General features: G+C 49.5%; 1 protein-coding gene across 7 annotated transcripts in view; it reads right to left on the bottom strand.

Moving 5' to 3' along the window:
* LOC143342472 (homeobox protein caupolican) overlaps window positions 1–18,245 on the bottom strand; it is a 116,218-nt gene that overhangs the window by 11,709 nt on the left and 86,264 nt on the right. For all 7 annotated transcript variants that reach the window (XM_076766399.1, XM_076766391.1, XM_076766393.1 and 4 more), the window contains 3 exons: window positions 12,751–13,109; window positions 6,838–7,813; window positions 6,218–6,299 (listed from right to left, as the gene is read on the bottom strand). In XM_076766399.1, coding sequence (XP_076622514.1) covers window positions 6,260–6,299; window positions 6,838–7,813; window positions 12,751–13,109 — 1,375 coding nt within the window. In that variant the 3' untranslated portion in view covers window positions 6,218–6,259. The remainder of the gene's footprint in view (window positions 1–6,217; window positions 6,300–6,837; window positions 7,814–12,750; window positions 13,110–18,245) is intronic.

Genomic DNA, 18,245 nt, shown 5'->3' with positions numbered 1-18,245 from the left:
TGGACAGTGTCAAATCTGACTGTCGAGCCGAGAAGATAGTCTGAGAGGTTCGGCCTCGTAGACGAGATTAACCGCGAACCGGCGCGTTTCGTAACGTCGTTTTTCGTTTATCCGTTGTAGATAATGGAGAACGGATAAACGGGTCTCGCGTGCACGCTGGAATACGTATTAAAAGCTTTGCAATTACGAAGAACCGATAACCAGACGCGAGCTCGTCGATCCGTTCGAGAGAAATTCGTTCTTAGAAAGGTGGACGTGAAAGCTGAAATTTTGTGCAGTTCTCGTTAGGCCGACGCTCGTAGTTTCTCGCTCGTCGATTCGTGGACGGCGTCCTATTCATGAATATTCCGCGATTCTGGACACATTCTGTACAGTTTGAATAAACGAACGGTAGTTTCAGTCTGCCCGAAGCTCGGCTACATCGTGTCCGGTGTCCGATGAATTTCATATAAAGGAAAAACACACAAGGGTGCCTTTTGGGGGGAATCAAAAGGACTGTGTCATCGAAGAATAATAACACGGAGTAAGATAAATACGTTGAAAACTAACGAGTACAGGATTTTAACCACGCGCAAAATCTTGCATCGATAATATTTAACGCAAAGCTCTCACAAATAGTATTTACGAAGGTGACGTAACTCTTTAAGTTCTGTCCAATTATGCCCCCCCCCCCTCACCCTTTACAAGAATTCTACAACTCCCAGCTTCCATTACTTAACACCTTTCCAATACTTAATTTCGTTCGATCGTTGCTTTACGCTCGGGCTTCGCGTCGTTCGCCGGTGATTTCAATGCAGAATTCTTGCACAGGCGATGTCGCCAGAGCGTTCCGAGTATCGTCCTCGAGTTTTTTCCTGGCTCCCGCGTCAAAAGTGCTCTCTCTTTCGAGGGATCGACGGATGGTCCGGATTAAGATCTCGCGGAGATTCATGGTAATTTACGCGTAATCGCGACGATGATCTAGGGGGCCCCGCGGGGGTGACGCGACCAGCGTACACAACGCGACGTCGTAATTTAACGCGAACGGAGAAGGTCACGACGGGTAGAGGAGACGTAGTCCCGGGGAAAAAGATAAAGGGAGAAGGAGAGAGACGTCTCGTGAAATCGACACGTGCTCGGGAGGAACGCGTCGACCGCGACGACACCCTGGAGTAAACGAGACGAGCGGGACGATCGCCAGGAACGATAACGCTGTACGCGGATTTCAATTCCTCGCGGCGTTAACGCGACTACATCGCGAGACAAACACGGTGTTTAATGGAAACTCCGGGCTGGCAATTACCCCGGGTGCCGTGCGTTATCTCGCGCGAACGTCGCGCCCTCCTCGTCTTTGCATACACGCGCGGAAATTATAAAGATCGGACCCGGATCGTCGGGTACCGCCAAATTACCGGACAGCGGCCGGCGATTTAATAATTATCCAGGCGGACGCGACGTGTTTTTCCGCGAGATCTCCTATCTGTCCCGCGCTAATAACTCGAACGAGTCGGGACGCGACCACGCTCCCCGGTACGCTCCTCGTTATTTAATTGTATAATTATAATACTTCTGCCGGCTGATGGCTGTATCAACCACTGGCCAACGGTATATAGTTCCCCCCCCCCCTGCGGAGATCCGCCGTGCGATTAATCGGAGAGCGCCCTCGGGGTAATTAGAAATTATCCTGATAAGCGGGAAAAACATGGCGCTCGCGGAAAGAGATTTCTTTTCGAACGGAACGTACACCGGAAAAATAAAATCTTCGTCACTCTATAGTAGTTGAATGATGGACAATTAACTCTGAAATGGACTCTCGATCTCGAGTGAATTATTTTACTTAATGTTGATTTTGTAAATGAGAAATCAACTTTCGTTTAAAGCATGTAAAAAGTAATGAACTAATGGACATATATTATACGATATTAGTTTAAACTTGTGGATGGCCCCATCCACTTAAGGGTTAATATCGATATTATTGTTGAAATGCAATATAATCGATATACCATTACTGTCAACGTTTTTTGTTTAGTTCTTTGCCAGATCTCGTCGCGACAGCCTGTGTATTTTTTCCAAAATTTCACAATTATTGCTATAATACAAGAAGCGACGAACAAAGTATCTACGATTCATTTTATTCACGAGGAATCTAGAACAAATGGACGCTGTGTTTCACGTCGATCATTTCCGTAGGATTCGACTAGCGAAGTGTCGCGGTCCTTGCATCGAAAGTTGCGCGCGCCGGAGCATCGTACCCGGAGTCTTCCAGGGTTTTAGCAAGTTCTCCGGTTACCCAGGTAGCAAGGAGGCCGACGGGCATCCGAGGACGTAAATCCGGGCTACCGTTTCGGCCCTGAAGATCGCACGATCTGCGCGCCGCGGTTGTAATAAAGCCGGGCCGCGATCGCGCACGGAGCGGTAGCGAGGATCTATCCTGGCCAGAAATGAGGGTCGAGGACAAAGAAGAAGGACGCCCTCGTACGTGTCTCGGCTGGACGAAACGCCGGGAATTCCAGAAACGTGCTTTCGTCTCCGCGAACAGATGGAGGAATCGAGAGACCAACAGCCGCACAGTGAACGATGGTCAGAGGAGAAAGGGAGAGATCGAGGGAGGAAGAAATCGCGTTCGGTGGGATTTATCGACGAGACGCCAGAATCCTCCCCGGAATCCCGGAGCCGTTAAAAAGATCCAGCGTCGCCCGGTGGTCGCGAATTTTATGCAGATGCTGCGGGACCGTGTAAATATCGCGTACGGATGGACTGTTGGTCGAGGTCAGGCCGAGGGGCCAGGACCTAGATCGGGAGTTCACCACCCAGCCTAATGGCAATTAAATATCCCCGCGCTAATTGGCAATTATAGGCCACCGTACGGTGTCGGGGATGTCTCGTTTCTCTCTTCTTCCGAGACGTCAGTTGCCGTGGTTCCCCTTTCGATCTCTCTCGCTGCGAGGTGGGAACGAACGGGACGAAAAAAGGAGCAAATCCGAAAAAAGGGGGCAGGTAGGTGCAACAAGAGGCACTCTCTCGTGCGATCTGGAGCTTATACGTATACCTGGGCTCCCTGTACCCGAGGCTGACCGACGGACGGAGGGGCGAGGCGGACGATCGAGATGCTCCAGGAGGGAGTTCAGGATGCGAGAGGCGTCCAGGCCACGAGGCCCCCAAACGGGCCCCTCGAGAGTACGCGCGCCCGCGGGACGGGGAGAGAGAGGCGAGGCCGAGGTGACGACAGCGAAAACTAGTTTATTTGGGACGCGGCTATAAATTAGGATCAGATCGCCACGCGATAAGAGTACCGGCTAACACCCGGTTCCCTTCGAAAGGATCCCTCTTTCTCTCTCTCTACGACGCTCTCCTCTCTCGACTTCTTTCAGCTGGCAAGAGCTACGAAGAGAAGAGACAACCGGGACCAAAGCGGTCCTCCTCGTCGCACCGCTGGCTCTCGACTCTCCGTCGGAGGTTCGTCGTCTCTATCCGGTCGAACGATTCCAACGGAGTTGGTCCTTTTGTACGGAATAAGTGATCTGACGCTAATTAGGGCGCTGGAATATACGAACGGTGGTAAACTCGACGAGAGATATCGCCGTTTTCGATGGCACCGCGATATACTCGTCTTCTATTTACGTCGATAAAGTTTTACTTAATTATTTCGTGGACTTTCGGTTAAAATCGTTCCGAAGTTTGGTTCTCCGTGGCGAACTCTGAATCTAGTTACCTCGCGAGATTCGATTATTTTATTGGAAACGCGACGGTATCAAATAATTATTGAATTACTTCGATGCTATCGCGTCGTGTATCTATTATCCGTCGATCGAGCTACTCGTCAATACGTGCTTAATTCATCTACAACGTGGAAACAACTTTCGATCCTACGTCAGATAGCGTGACGAAGTTATTGAAGCGCCAATGAACACAGTCGTGTACGTTCGTTGCAAAATATATATAATCGAACGATCTCTTCGAGCGTAGATTCGGATCTATAACGGCGTGTTTTTTCAAAAAACTGGTCCCGGCTTGTTTACACCGTCGAGGAATCAGATAACCTTGAATGGCGCGATACCTTCGAGATGCGCGACGGAACGAGCGAGGAGAGAAAAAAAAAATCGGAGTAGAAAAGCCCTGGAGATGAATCTGGCGAATCGTTTGTAAGGAAACGAGGGAACAACCGTTTCAAGATCCCTCTTTCCCTCCACTCTGCCCTCGTCTTTCTCTCTCTTTCTCTGGCTGTAGCCGTGAATGGAACGAAGTTCCAGCATTCTGAAGGCGATTTAACGATCGCTCGACTACTACGGATAACCACTTTTCTATCTTCCCGCCGAGTTTTCTCTCCGTTCGAGCACTCTGCCGTATTAGCGAGAGACGTTGAAAATCGATATCGCCCGCGGAAATAGGTGCGAGAGTCTACTCTCTGATACCAGCTGCTGGGCGACTCGGGAGCAAATCGGGAACGTCGGTCTAATTTCACGTTACATCTATAGACTTCTAATAAAAAATTCAATATCAATTTAATTCAACTTTCCAAATTGATATCGTCTATTTCAGTTACGTAATTCTTCTTATTTATCAGCTATGAAACGGTATCAAACGCAACAGGCCGTATACGTTCTCAGTCGACGAACAAAGATATCTCCCCATGCGTATCGTTATCGAATTGAATTCAAATTTTCTGAACCAACGTTCTCCAACTTCTGTACTTCCGTCGCCTCGGGCATCCGTTAAACGTTAATCGAAAACGAAAATCCACAATTCTGCTTCTCGACATACGGTTCACGTGTCGGAGACTTAACTCGAGTCGAAGTTAATTTACTTATCAATCCGTTCGCCAACATAGTGGCCAGCACGTGTGCTGGACCGAAACTTCGAGCAGGTAGAAAACGAGACGACCGTGCACTCAGTTGAAATTCGAGCCCCCTCAGTGTAACCCTCGTGCAACCTCATCTTTTTGATACCGATGTTCGATGCATAAAATCCTCTTCGATCGAGGCTGCTATCATCCCTAACTTCGATAATGGCAATCTTCCTGCGTTCAAGCGCGTTATTATATTTCGGCGAGCACCTATTTTGCACTTTATTGTTCTTTAGGAATAATTTATCAAAGCTATGCTTCCATATGTCCGTAGATTATTAAAAGACTGGCTGAGCGACCTTATGAGATCATTGGCACTATAAATACGTATTAAACTTTGGAATAAGTGAGTAAATATATCAAGGCAGAGAAAACTGAACACCAAGGAAAGGTGATACCTGAGGCAAGTATGAGCGAAAGCTCGCATGCTGCGCTCAGAAGTGTCTAAATATATATGTCCGTGGATTATTGTCTAAATTCTCTGTGGATTTCTAAAATGTCAGACGGTGTGTGGCATTGTTTCGCGATGGTGTCCCATTCGTTGGAGCACGCGGACCGCGGTCAGTCAGCAACGCGACAGGTTCAGGTGTGTTCCGAGGCACACGGAGGGCTCGGAGTACTCGAGTGCCGGTCAGAACGCAGCGGGGCCGTGCACGAGAGAAAGACGCGGCCAGCCAGCGGTGATTCCATTCACTGATTGAAATCTCCGTCCATTTGTCACTGTCAAGAAGGTGGCGATAGCCTCTCTTCTCTCCCTTTCTTTTTCTCCTTCCCAGTCGTCGTCTCGCTCGCTCCGTCGCCGTCGACTACCCACACGCTACTCAATACCCGATGCCATTATTATTTCAACGCGAGTCCAGGCCTAACGACCAATCGACACGCCGGATATTAATTTCTTATCGATTTCCCCGCGATGGACCGCCGATCGAGCGTCCATCCAGAGTCGTCCCTGGTCCCGGACGGGCCATTCCGGCCGATTTGCACGCCGATTACGCGCTCGTGTACTCCAGCCCTCCCCCGCGTCCCTTCCTCGTTCCTTGTCTCGTCGCGAAATGAATTACGATCGCGACCGACCGAGGTACTCGCCACGATTAGCGTCAACGCTGTAATTCCGATTTGTCATCGAGTCCTCGAGCTCTGGAGACTCCTCCAGCGACGTTCGAGAATTATTTTTTGTCGAGTGGATCGAAATTGTAATCGAAACGTCAACCTACTCATGTCGAATTGCTTCGTTGCGCGTAAAATACGCTAAAATTTTAACCGATATCGACCTAAAATGTCTATCAAATCACATCCAGGGATATTTTCTTGACGCGTCAGGGAATTCTGTTGGATATTTCTGGCGAAAAATGGGATTTCAATTCGGGGGGATAGGAACGAGGCTGCTTCACTCACCTCGAGAGATGCGACGGTGATCTGACGTTGATCCAGCACACCTTAAACTGGCGACACGAACCCGCTACCCATGGACTGCGACCTGGAACGAACAGTTTCGAACGTTATTGGAGTTCTAGTAAATTCGTATTACAATTTTTACGGGGACGAAAGATTCGATACGGTAAAAGACATTAGGAGCAAAATTACACTGTTTACTATCAGAATAGGCTAATGTTCATCAATGAGATGGAAACAATTTACCGATATTTCAATATTTGGACAACGTGGAATTAGATTTCTCGTAGTATTTTGTGTCGTAGCCACTGATAAAAATCGAAATCTGTTGTAGTAACTTAGTTTATGTTAAAAAAAAGATTACAAGAACTCTGACCATAAAAAAAAAAGATATAAATCGCTTTGATATCAGCAAACCCCCTAAACTACCAAGTTTCAGAAAGATCCAATGAAATCTTAAATTTTGGCCGCGCTTTCAGCCCACCGTGTGCTGTTTAGTTTGTATATCCCTAGCCATCGAGCGATCTCTCCACGGTAGAAAACGATTCCCCGAGACTCTGGCGAATCTTCCGTCCAAGAGGCAATCTCCCCAACTCGTCAAGTAATAAATTGTTCGAACCTACCCCTTGTAGAACGGTTTGAACGCGGTGGTGGCCTCCGTGGGTGGCAGACTGGCAGTGGTCTGATGCTGATGGAGGATGGAGTTCTGTCCCGCGGGCGAGAAGTCTTTGTGGGGCGATGCCTGCAGCCTGGAGCTGAAGGAGGACGCGCTGCTGGCGGAACCGGAACTCGTGGACAGATAGCCGGCGGCCGGATGACTAGCGCCGTACGGATTCGGATTACCGTTGGTCGTGGCGTTGGCGTTGCCACCAGTGCAGTAGCCGGCCGGTGGTCCCTGGATCACTCCATTCGGTGTAGCCACCTTCATGTTGGGCGGTGTCTGGGGTGGAGTGTCCGTACCAACCTCGGGAAACCCCGCCGCCGCCGAGGAGGACGCGCTCGAGCTCGAACCGGACGAGGAGTTTGGGTTGTAATGGAGTTGCCCGCCGGAGGAGGAGGAGAGGAAGCCTCCGTACCTCGTCGCGGCGCTCGAGTACGGAGCAGTCGCCGCCGCGGAGGGACTCATCGACGCGGAGGAGGGCAACGCGAACGAGCTGAGGTTTCCACCCCCGCCCCCGCCGCCGCCGCCGCCAGAACCGAGCCAAGGTTGCTGGGAATGATGATGGTGGCCTTGGTTGGGCAGGTGATGCTGCTGCTGCTGCTGCCCGTAGTGCTGCTGATGGTGGAGGTGGTGGTACTGTTGGTGATGGGGGTGCGTGGGCGGCGGGGGCGTTTTGCAGGCCGCCGTATCCGCCAGCGACCAGATTTTCGGTTTGGTGGCGGGTATGGGTACCCCTGCCGCGCTGCAGTCGGACTTTATGCCCTCGTCTTTGAGGTGGTCCTCCCCGGCGTACCCTTGGTGATGATGGTGGTGGTGTTGCATCGCATGGTGAAAGGGATGCTCTCCTCGTCGCGGGTCCTCCTCGAGATCCAGGTCGTCCTCGTCGTCCAGGTCCTTGTCGTGCTGCAAGTGCTCCGCTTTCACGTGCCTCATCGGCTCTGCAAACAGACCCGCCGCGACCCGTCAATTTAGTAAATTGCCCTAGCGCGAGGAGTTTCGACCGCTCGACGAGGACGAGCAAAAAGTTCCCAGCGGATCGAATCAAAGGGAATGCCTAACAGCTCGTGAAACCTCTTTCCCCAAACGCACAAAAGGGCGAAACCGTTTTCCGCGGAACTAATAGAAAATTCAGTAAGGTCAACGGTGTATCGCGTTACCCGCGACGCCCCTCGTTATTCGGACCCCGACGAGATGTCGGAATTAATGGTTTATAATCCCTGGTGTGAAAGCGAGATCCACGCGAGCCGGTGTATCGGCGGCTGGCGAGGGGTCGACGATGCCGTAGAAACGCCAGGAGAGTCTCCTCTCCCTTGCGCCATCGCGCAGTTAAGCTGTAAGGGATGCTGTGAAAAAAAAGGGAGCGGAGCCTTCAACCACTTTGAGGCGCGAGAGATTTTAGCTCCCCCTCGAGGCAGAGAACCGACGAGGGAGAATAGGGAAGCTGTATCCTTTATCCCTTTCCTTCGGCCGGTTACCCTGGTCTTTCTCGCTCGAACTCTCTCGGGGCACTCTAGGATCGTCCCGAGCGTCTGCCAGCTAGCCAGCCAGCCAACCATCGAGCCAAGCCAGCCAGTCAGTCAGGGGTGAGAATTTCATTAAGAGGTTCGAATGAGTCGGCAGAGGGTTTACTCGATGGGTCGTCAAGCGATAATTCCCAAGCTAGAAGGGGCCGACAGCCCCGCGAGGAAAAGAGAGAAACGCACGGGATGGACGGGGCCAGAACAGACGGAGAAAGATACAGGGAAACGGAGAGTTTAGGTTTAGGGTGCGCGCAACCCCCTTATAAAGGGAACCTTATGGGCCAACTAAATAGATACCAACCGTCGAGTCCACAAGTGGCTCTTTAACTTTTGACCCCCTTTTATCAGACGTTAATCTCATAATCTTCGCGCCATCCGGCACCGGACACGGTCCGTGCGAATTGCGCGGATTACCGTTCGAAAAGTTCGTCCGTTCGTTTCTTCGAGAAGATATTTCGGCTCCGCGAAGAAGAGGAACGCGCCCGTGTCCGACAATGGATACTGTTGACACGCTCGAAAAACCGAGTGGGTCCACTCGTCGAGTATATCTTACAACTGGATGGACCGTTGCAACCCTCGTGCGCGCACTCGTGGCCATCTGAAGTGACCTCCTCCCTTCGTCGTTCAACAAGGGAATTCATGAGGGTTCGGTAAGCTCTTGAATTTAGTAAACCTCCAGCGGAGCCTCGCTGCTGCCTTATTCAAAGCACTGCCGTGGAAGATATATTTAATAACCTCGACGTTAAATAGACTTCCGTGCAGTCGAAGGTTTAAGTAAATTTCCACGTAACACGTTAAATACAACTCTGCTCGGTCGATAGAACTCTAGACGAGGAACTTTTTAGTGCTGCAAGACTGTACATTTTCTATTCGAACCATATTCAAAGCACAACCTTCTGGATATTGGATTCAGATGGATATACTAATTGGTTTAAACATTTTATAGAACACGTTAAGCCTTCCAAAAATGATCCAGTTCTACTAAATTTGATATATTATGCTATCCCATATTAGACGCAATACATATAGCAATAGTATTGCTATTTCATACTATTAAAGATTTTATAAAAGTTTTGCAAGCAAGTGAAGAAAAAGCATCCCTTATTCATCAATTGTTCGCTAGTTATCGTCAGGACCACGGCTCTTCCCGTCGATTTTTCGGGGTTTTGTTCCCGGTTACCGTTTCCGAAGACTCTCGGAAGACACTCGAGCGGCCAGATATTCATACGCGATCACAAATCACTCGACGCCTGGCCCGGGAATAGAAAACAAATCGGTTCCCTACGGTGGCGTACGGGCGTCCGTATTTTCGGGAGGGCTTATTTCCGAGGCAGCCTTTAAAATTACGAGGCATCGCGGGACGCGGCGTGACGTAGCTGGACGCAACACCTAAAATGTCCCGGAATCGAGGGTGGCGGAGAGAGAACGAGTCAGAGACAGAGCGACAGAGACGAGCGATATTGGCCAATGTGCGGTGGGGTAATGGTGGCCATAGGAGGGTCCGTACCATTCGTCTCGCCGCGGGCGCCGATACATCACCGTACCTCGAACCACCGGCTCTCTACGTCGTGTATCTATATACATCCACCGTTGTATATACACATCGGAGCCCGTGGCACCGGAGTGTATATGGTCCTACGGATGGCTACTCAGCCCGGGCGCACCCTCTGCCTCTCGCCCACAGAGACACACGCTTACGCTTAGGGAGACCAACGTACGCGCGCGCACACGCCACCAACCCACACCGAGCCACCGACCAACCGACCGACCGACACACTGCAACACACACCCCACGGTGAAAGCCCGACCATGCACACGCACACACACACACAAAGACGCACCAACACGAACCTAACGGCCCGGTCCACCGGGGGACCAAACCGAAGGCCATTAATCTCTTCGCGCGGCAACCCGCAACCCGTCACTGTGTTTACCCACATGTGAACCATTATGTCCGCCTCCGCGATATAGACCCCGACACACGCAGCCAGGTTTCGCAGCGAATTTCTAACTCGCCGTTTCCGGCCGTTGGCTAGGACGCCTGAATTTCACCGAAACGCCCTCCGCTACCGAACCACCAAAAAGGACGAGCTGCTTCCCTCCACCGCGAACCTAAATTCCGATCGACGCCGCGCCAAAGGTCGGAGGTTCCTTACAAGTCGCGACCAGGACGCCGCACAGTGTTCGAAAACCGATTTTTTACCATCTCCAATCATTTTACTTTAGGTGTCATTAAGTTAATCCTCGAGGATCCCGTGGAGTGATTCGTAAGTTGAACGTTTCCCATTCGAAGTTCGTTGGAAATAAACCAGAAACGCAATATTCGATCGATATCTTTAGCCAAGCTATCCAAGAATGATCGGTTCGATCTAGAGAAGTTGCAAACAAAATCCAAAAGACCGCGCGCGTATTCCCGACGCTATGCAAAACGCGTAGCCGGCTAGATCAGGTGTGGAGAAACCAAACCTAATTGCCCAGCATCTCATGAATGTATTCAAACCATTTCCGCCGATCGCAATTACCGATAAACAAGACGCAGAAGACTTTCCGAATGATCCACCTTGAATGGCGAGATCCATTAAAGAGTTTTCTCCCGCTGAGATACACGTTTATAAACGGACTCTACGAAAAGTAATTTAATTGTAAACGTTCCCTCTTCGTGGTATTGTTGGTCTTTATCCTAGCCTTTGTGCAAGACTGAGGACTCTAGATCTAGTTACTCGACCACAAGCCATTGCATTTGATTTGCAAATTATATCGATTACCAAATGAGAAAATGAGGTATACTTGCCACTTTTAACCCTCAAGTGGACTCTCAATCTCAACAGAATTATTTTACTTAATGGAAATCAACTTTCCTTTGAAGCATTTCAAAAATAATTAACTAATGGAGGATTACCAATATTAGTTTAAACATTGGATGGTCCCAATAATCCACTTAAGGGCTGAATCTACCATATTACACTATCGACTACCAATTTGCAAAGACTAAATCGAAAATGGCCGACAGATCATAGATGCTTTCGTCAACTAACGATCAGCCTCGATAAAAAAGAGATAAATCTCTGGCAACCTGCAACACGTCACCGTGTTTATCCATATGCGAACCATTATGTCCGCCCCCGCGACACAGACTCGCGTTTCTAACTCGTCGTTCCCCGGCCAAGTAACCTATCGGACGCCGGCAGAGTTCGTAATCGAATTTACTGGCTAACCAGAGGACACGCGACTCGTAGAACGCGACTTCGGAACTCGCGGTGTCTGCGGCGTGTCGCTCGCGAAGACAGGAAGTGGCGAGATTTACGATCTGGACGACGCGGACGCGTTCCGACTCGTCTTGTTTCGCCGTCGATGAGGCGTTTACGGGATCACGACCTCCGAAAACGCGTGTCGCGAACGTTTCCGATTCTCGTCCACGCCGAATCTCGAGCGTTCGTCGAGCCACGCGGATGAAGACGGGCCCTGCGGAGACGAAGAGATATTTATTGCAAATCATGGAAAGAGTTGTACGGCGGGAGAGGGATCGTACTGGAAGTGTTTATGCTCCGCGAGAATCTCGCGGCCGATCTACTTTAGCGGCGATCCATGTAGGGTGAGGTCGTACGGTTCGGCTTATTGTGAGCGGAATGGATGCTTGCGCAATATCAGAAACGCCGACCGATGGGTAGTCGATATCGGGGAAACTGGTCACGCGAGGCGTACACGCTACCGGCATTCCTTCGAGTCGTGGAGACCGGCGTGTTTTCGCGGCCGAGTTCACCCTCCGCGACTCTAGTAATTCAGAGGTATTGCACGCCCGCGCAACAACTTCCATCGAACCGTCCCGGTAATTGGCCCCTAATGGCGTCCGTTCCTCCAACATTCGAAAAGGTTATTCCAAGTATTCTTTAGACGGACGACGCATGGGCACAGCGGGCAATTGCGTTTCTGGTTCGATGCCTGCCTACACGCGTCCTCTATTCGTCGACCAAACTTCGGCCCTTGGAAATCGAATCGAGACTACTTCGTTCCACCCAGCGATTCTCAAACAAATTCTACGAGAACTAGCTGGAACGTATCGTCCATTTTGTACCTTCTGTTAATTCTTTTTCTTTCAATATGCTTTCGAGGTTTCACACTTGCATCCCCTTCGATGCTCGTATCGATATCGTAAAGAGAGCTACAATAAAACAACGATGTGTTGTTTACTCTAATCTACCCAAACCTAAGTAAGACCCATAAGTGAATTTTTGAACGACATGTTTGAACGAAGGAAGATAATAGAAGAAGGGCGATACAAGGTTGGCTTTAAGTAGGTAATTGGGGCTGTCGAAGCGGGAGAAGACGAGAGAATACATGAAAAGGGAGTTGCTTACCGTTTTCCTCGAGGCCTCTCCTCGCCTCCTCGCCAACCCTATCGCCTTGATTGTCCCCCGCGAGATCGTCCTTTTCCTTATTATCCTCGGAGTCCGTGAGAACCGCGTCGTCGTCGTCGTCGGTCTTGTTCTTCGGCTCCCAGGTCATCTTGTTCTCCTTCTTGAGGCGCCTTCGCGCGTTGGCGAACCAAGTCGAGACTTGCGTAAGCGTCATCTTCGTGATAATCGCTAACATGATTTTCTCGCCCTTCGTAGGGTAGGGATTCTTCTTGTGCTCGTTCAGCCAGGCCTTCAAAGTCGCCGTCGACTCCCTTGTCGCGTTCTTCCGCCGCGCTGCTAGGTCGTATCCGGCACCGTATCTGAAAATATCCAACATTTACTCTATTCCACATTAACACATTATATATCGAATCACACTCATTGACAGATCAAAACCGTACAATAGTTTGCAAGAATTTTTGATTCTGGACCTACAATTTCTTTCAGTATTTATTTTTGTAACCCTGCAAATTTTATTTCCCTGAACACATATGGGTGACAAAGTTCTCGATTTTCAAATATTGGCAGAAGACAACGTCTACGCAGACGGTTCTTGTATACTTGGTACTGCATTTTCTCGGTAGTAAACTCTACGCGTACATCCTTAGTCTTCAGTTTTATTCAATCAATACCTTACGACGAGATAACCCCACCCGCGCTGCTCGACCCTGCGAACTAGATCAATCCGCGAATTCCAACGTGGAATTTAATTTAAGCGAATTCTGTTCCACGATTCGGAATTCCATCGTGCACCGACGAAAGACAACTTCTCGTTACAGGCTCTCTGTATTCGATCGACCTTGCGTAACTTCGAACTACCGTTTCTAGCGATCTACAATTTTCTTAATGGAAATCACATCGAGTTCATGGTATCGCGAAGTTGTGGCAAAGAGGGCGAAAGATGGTGGGACAAAATGTGGCAGAAATATCTAACTTTTAAAATTCAAAGTACTTATTTTAATAACCTAGACAGTGATTCGAAAGGACAAAGTGCAACGCTCGAAACGATTGCGATATTTAGAAGCGGATCGTGAGTGAGAAGAAGATCGAGAAACGATGGTAACGCGAAAACGAAAGGACCGAGATCGTCCATATTGTAAATCGTGTCCCGATCGGAGGCACTCGTCCCGATACAAAACCGTCTCCGTTGCTGGGCTCGAAAAGCGTAATCATTGTTCAACATTTGTCGAGCCGAGGCACTCCACTCGAAAAGTGGCATCCTGCCGAGGGGTGCGAATTCCCCGCAGATTCTCGCGAGTCCGAAGTGGTGGTGCGCGAGAGAGCCATGCTTCCTAGATTCGTTTCTGGCCGCCCTCCGGCCTCTCCTTGCCAGAGCATCGAACCCTCCGGGACAGGGGGCGACATCCTACTGGGTCGAGGGTGATACTCCGGCAAATATATACGGAGAATAAACCCCCAGCGGCGGCGTGATTCTATCGAGCAACCCCCGGCACTCACTCGCCGTAATGGCGATTCGATCGATCCTCCCTCCTCTCCCTCTGGCTTCTCTATTCTTCCTGCTTACCTCTCTCGCTCGCTCCGTGTCCTCCCCCACCCGAGTGAACCCCACGCGAGGGTGTTATAGGTATGTACTATTATATACTGGCAGCCTAAAATACCTATCGACGATCCATCGGCCGTGGAAGGGCGCCGTTGGCGATTGTATTGGTACCACTGTTCGAGGCGGTGGTTACCAACGACATTGTACCCGGAGCGTGACGCAGCCTGACACCCCGGTACTCGGGGAATCGGTGTCGAGGCAGTTACGCGAGAAGAAAAACGACGCCGTCGCCTAATGAAAACGGTGTATCGTTCGGGGCGGTTTGCACGATTGTGGGATACGTACCGATCAACGAACGGACCAACGCCGAATTTCTGACGATTTGTCGCTTAGATACTGTCAAACGGGGGTGGACAGATATAAAAAATTCGTTGAAGACTTAAATTAATCGTTCGAGCCTCAGATTCTATTCGAAATGTAATATTTCCTTTTTTATCCTTTTTCTTCCCGATTCACGGTTCACGGAATATTTCCTTTTGCTTAAAAATAGGTTTACGACTGCAATTTCGTACAGTCGGGACCCTTTTTCGTTACTTTTATTGCGACTTGACTTTCGGAGGCTTTCACGACCCGGGTTCTCGCCATCCAGGTATAAACTGTGCTCGTTTGAAAAATAGTCCTGACGTTTTGCCAGCATTATCTTCGCCCGAACTGTGAAGACAGGACGATCAACGCCAAAGTACGGCCAAAATATCTGAATCAGTTTTCGAGAATGAATGAAATATTCCATTCGCTAGAGACCCGACCGTGCAATAAATCTTCCCGTTACCATATAAATTAATTGACTCGAGGATTCGCGGATAGTTGTAAAGCTGTTCCAATAAATAGCAGATCACAAAATATCGGAAAGGAAACTTCTCGACGGACTCTGGCGATTAGCGAATAACAGTTGGCCGAAAGGGGATAATGGGAAGTTTACTGCGCGATGATTACAAGAGGCGACGTTTCTCGGAGACCACGATGTACAAAACTCGGACAAACAGAGCGCCGTTTATTTTATCGCGCGCCATAAATCGGAAGAACGGATTCGCGATTCGGCGTAAACAAGAGTCCGAAAGAGAGAGAGAGAATATCGTCGAAAAGTTTTACGGTCGATTTCGCCTTTCGAACGGCTGGAATCCATCGTGTTTTACGTCCTCGCTGGACGAGATCATCAACGGGGATCCTTTTTACGCGGGCACAGAGAGTTTATTCAAATGGAGACGTTTTCCGTTTCTAAATCGCGCTTTACGATCGCGGGCTATCCGGGGCCCGATACTGTTCGGCGAGCGCAACAAATGGCCCCGATGAAATCTTCCGTCTCGGGCTATAAGTTTAGACGTGATCTAATCTCGGCGTTTCACCGCGTCCGGGAACGACCGCCATCCCCGAAAATATCGCCACGCGTTATGTCGACAATGCCACTCAATTTGGACCGGCGACGCGCCCCCGCTCCTACCTCGAATCCGTAACTCGTCGACTAAACGTTTTCCTTTATCGAAATTCCTCGAGGAACGCGTATATACGCGCATATAAATCGCGAACGCAAAGCCACGATGGGCACGAACGAATTAGATTCGGGGAAGAAACGATCGGGGGATAGAGAAAACAGAGGTAAATCGGAGGAAAAGCGAGCGATTAGGCTCTGCTCTCGCTCGGGGAACAGAGGATTGCGTAATTCCCCTTACCGGAATCCAATCCACCCCCACTTCGTTTCCCTCTTCCCGTCGTTACTGCAATCCACATCCAGGATTGCTGATGACCGCGTCGATGGGGACGAAGAAGCCGGCGGATCCCGAGGAACCAGACTCCTGGAAGTTCGAGGACGTTTCACCCTCTATTAAACTCCCTCGGACAAGGGAAAGGCGGCCGAGGCTCTCGCGTCTCGCCAATAAAATCAGCCTCTTTTTTCGCTTGTACCTTTTATTTTTCCTTTCTTCTACGCTCGTTTCTTCCCTTTCGTTTTTTTTTCTTTCTTTTTTTTTTTTACTTTTACCTCGAAAACGTTCAATCAATTCGGGGTTGCTCGAATCCAACGATTGATTTATTGGGTTTCGGGGGCGAGCAGGCGAGAACCAGGAGATAGATCAATCTTCGCCTAAAAGCGAAATTGATATTTGAGCGAAAATTGAATACCGGCGACGGAGCGGGGCAAGTGCATTCCGGCTGTTTAAGACGAATAAGAAAATCACGTATTTTTTTATCGTCGCGTATTCATAAGGAAATCGATACGCTTTTGTATTTACGATCGAAAAATTACGAAAGTTACGAATTTGTTACTCGTTAAGGGGTTGAATATTCTTACGCTTGAACAACGTAGAATTATATACGATATGTTATTTGTTTATAAAATCATTAATAACTATGTATAAAGCACGTCACTAGTGTTGTACGCACTGTATCTCACAACATACGCAATTAATGAGACTTCTACACATATTATGCAACTGTACTATATCAAAGGGTGTACAAACCCAACAAAATGTCGACAGAACGTATTACTTAGGAGAAGTAAATATTAAAACTCGATCAGCGATGAAACCCCCTGTCGCCCTCGGTCAAGTTTATCGGAATCCTCGTCGAATATAAACAGTCGCCACGATAATTTTCCCCTGCTGTATCATCGTCGAGCCCCGTAGGGGTTGGAGCGGTAATTCGCCGAACGAAAGACGCGATTTCGATCCCCCGGAGCCGAGACAATATACCCCCGTCCTCCCTGCGTAAGAGTTCTCCCTCCCCCATTGGTGTCTGGAACTCCGTTCGTCCCGCTCGCGGCAATATATCAAAATCACGGCGTGGCTATAGGTGGGTTCCTTTGTCCGAAAATAGCGTCGGGGGCGACAGTCAATATAAAGTTGTAAGGCCCGGGGTTTCAGAAACGAAACACAACTCGTTCCGCGAATGGCTCGGAAGTTAGAAATTGACAGCCGACCGGGTGCCTCTAGATTAAATCGAAGCCCTCCCCGCCTTCATTGATATGCGCAATTTCGACTGCCTCCCACGCGCGCGGAGGCCTCGCTGCCGCGCAATTATCCACACACGAGCACACGTACAGGCGGGTCTCGTTCGCGCGAGCACGCACACACGAACGGGGCTCGGGAACGAGCGCGATTTACATACTAAGTGTGGCGTTGCGTGCCAGCGGAGAATCGCTCGGATGTATCGGCGCCGATCGTCCCGCATATGCAGAGAGACGTACGAGAGAGACTCGGGCGTTCTCGATGCAATGCAGATGCGACGCCGGGCGTAACAGAAGCACAACGCAAAACGGCGCTACGACGAAAGCTCGCCTCTCCTCTGTACGCTCGCACGGACGGATACGCTTAGATCGCGAACCAACGACGATCTCTCCAAGGGCGTTCGTAAAAATCCGCGACACCGGTCTTATCGGTTCTTCCGTCGCGATCTGGAGACACGGTCCCCCGGCTGGATCGCGAGGAATCCAGGCTGCGTGGGTTTGTGCTCCGCGAAACGCTCTCGTCGATCCTCCGACTTGACTTCACCGATCTATCGATGGGGTCGCTCTGAAACGCCTTTTTTTATGAAGAAACAATGCAACTTCTTGCATTGGTGTTTCGTGTATATATTTACCACTCTTTCAGTAATATTCGCAAATTTTTACGACGAGAAATAGTCAAAATTGGGGACAGTACAGAGCCTCGAAAAAGTGTTCCGATGGCTTCCATGATTTCAACCGTTCTGTTGAAACAGATTCTCAATTAGGATATATTTCTCTATAACCAGTACCAAAAGGACAGAGAAAAATTGATAATTAAGAAAATGGCAGCATTTTGAAGTTGACATATCAATTTTTTTTCTTATTTTTAACTTTAGCAGACTAGAAAAGAAATAGAAAGAATAATGATTTGACTTAATTGTAGTACAAGCTATAGCGACTCGTATACTTAAGGTGCAC

Source organism: Colletes latitarsis, chromosome 6 (genome assembly GCF_051014445.1).
Source record: "Colletes latitarsis isolate SP2378_abdomen chromosome 6, iyColLati1, whole genome shotgun sequence".
Classification (NCBI taxonomy): Eukaryota; Metazoa; Arthropoda; class Insecta; order Hymenoptera; family Colletidae; genus Colletes; species Colletes latitarsis.
The sequence above is the reverse complement of the archived record's forward strand: the minus strand, read 5'-3'. Positions and strand labels throughout refer to the sequence as shown.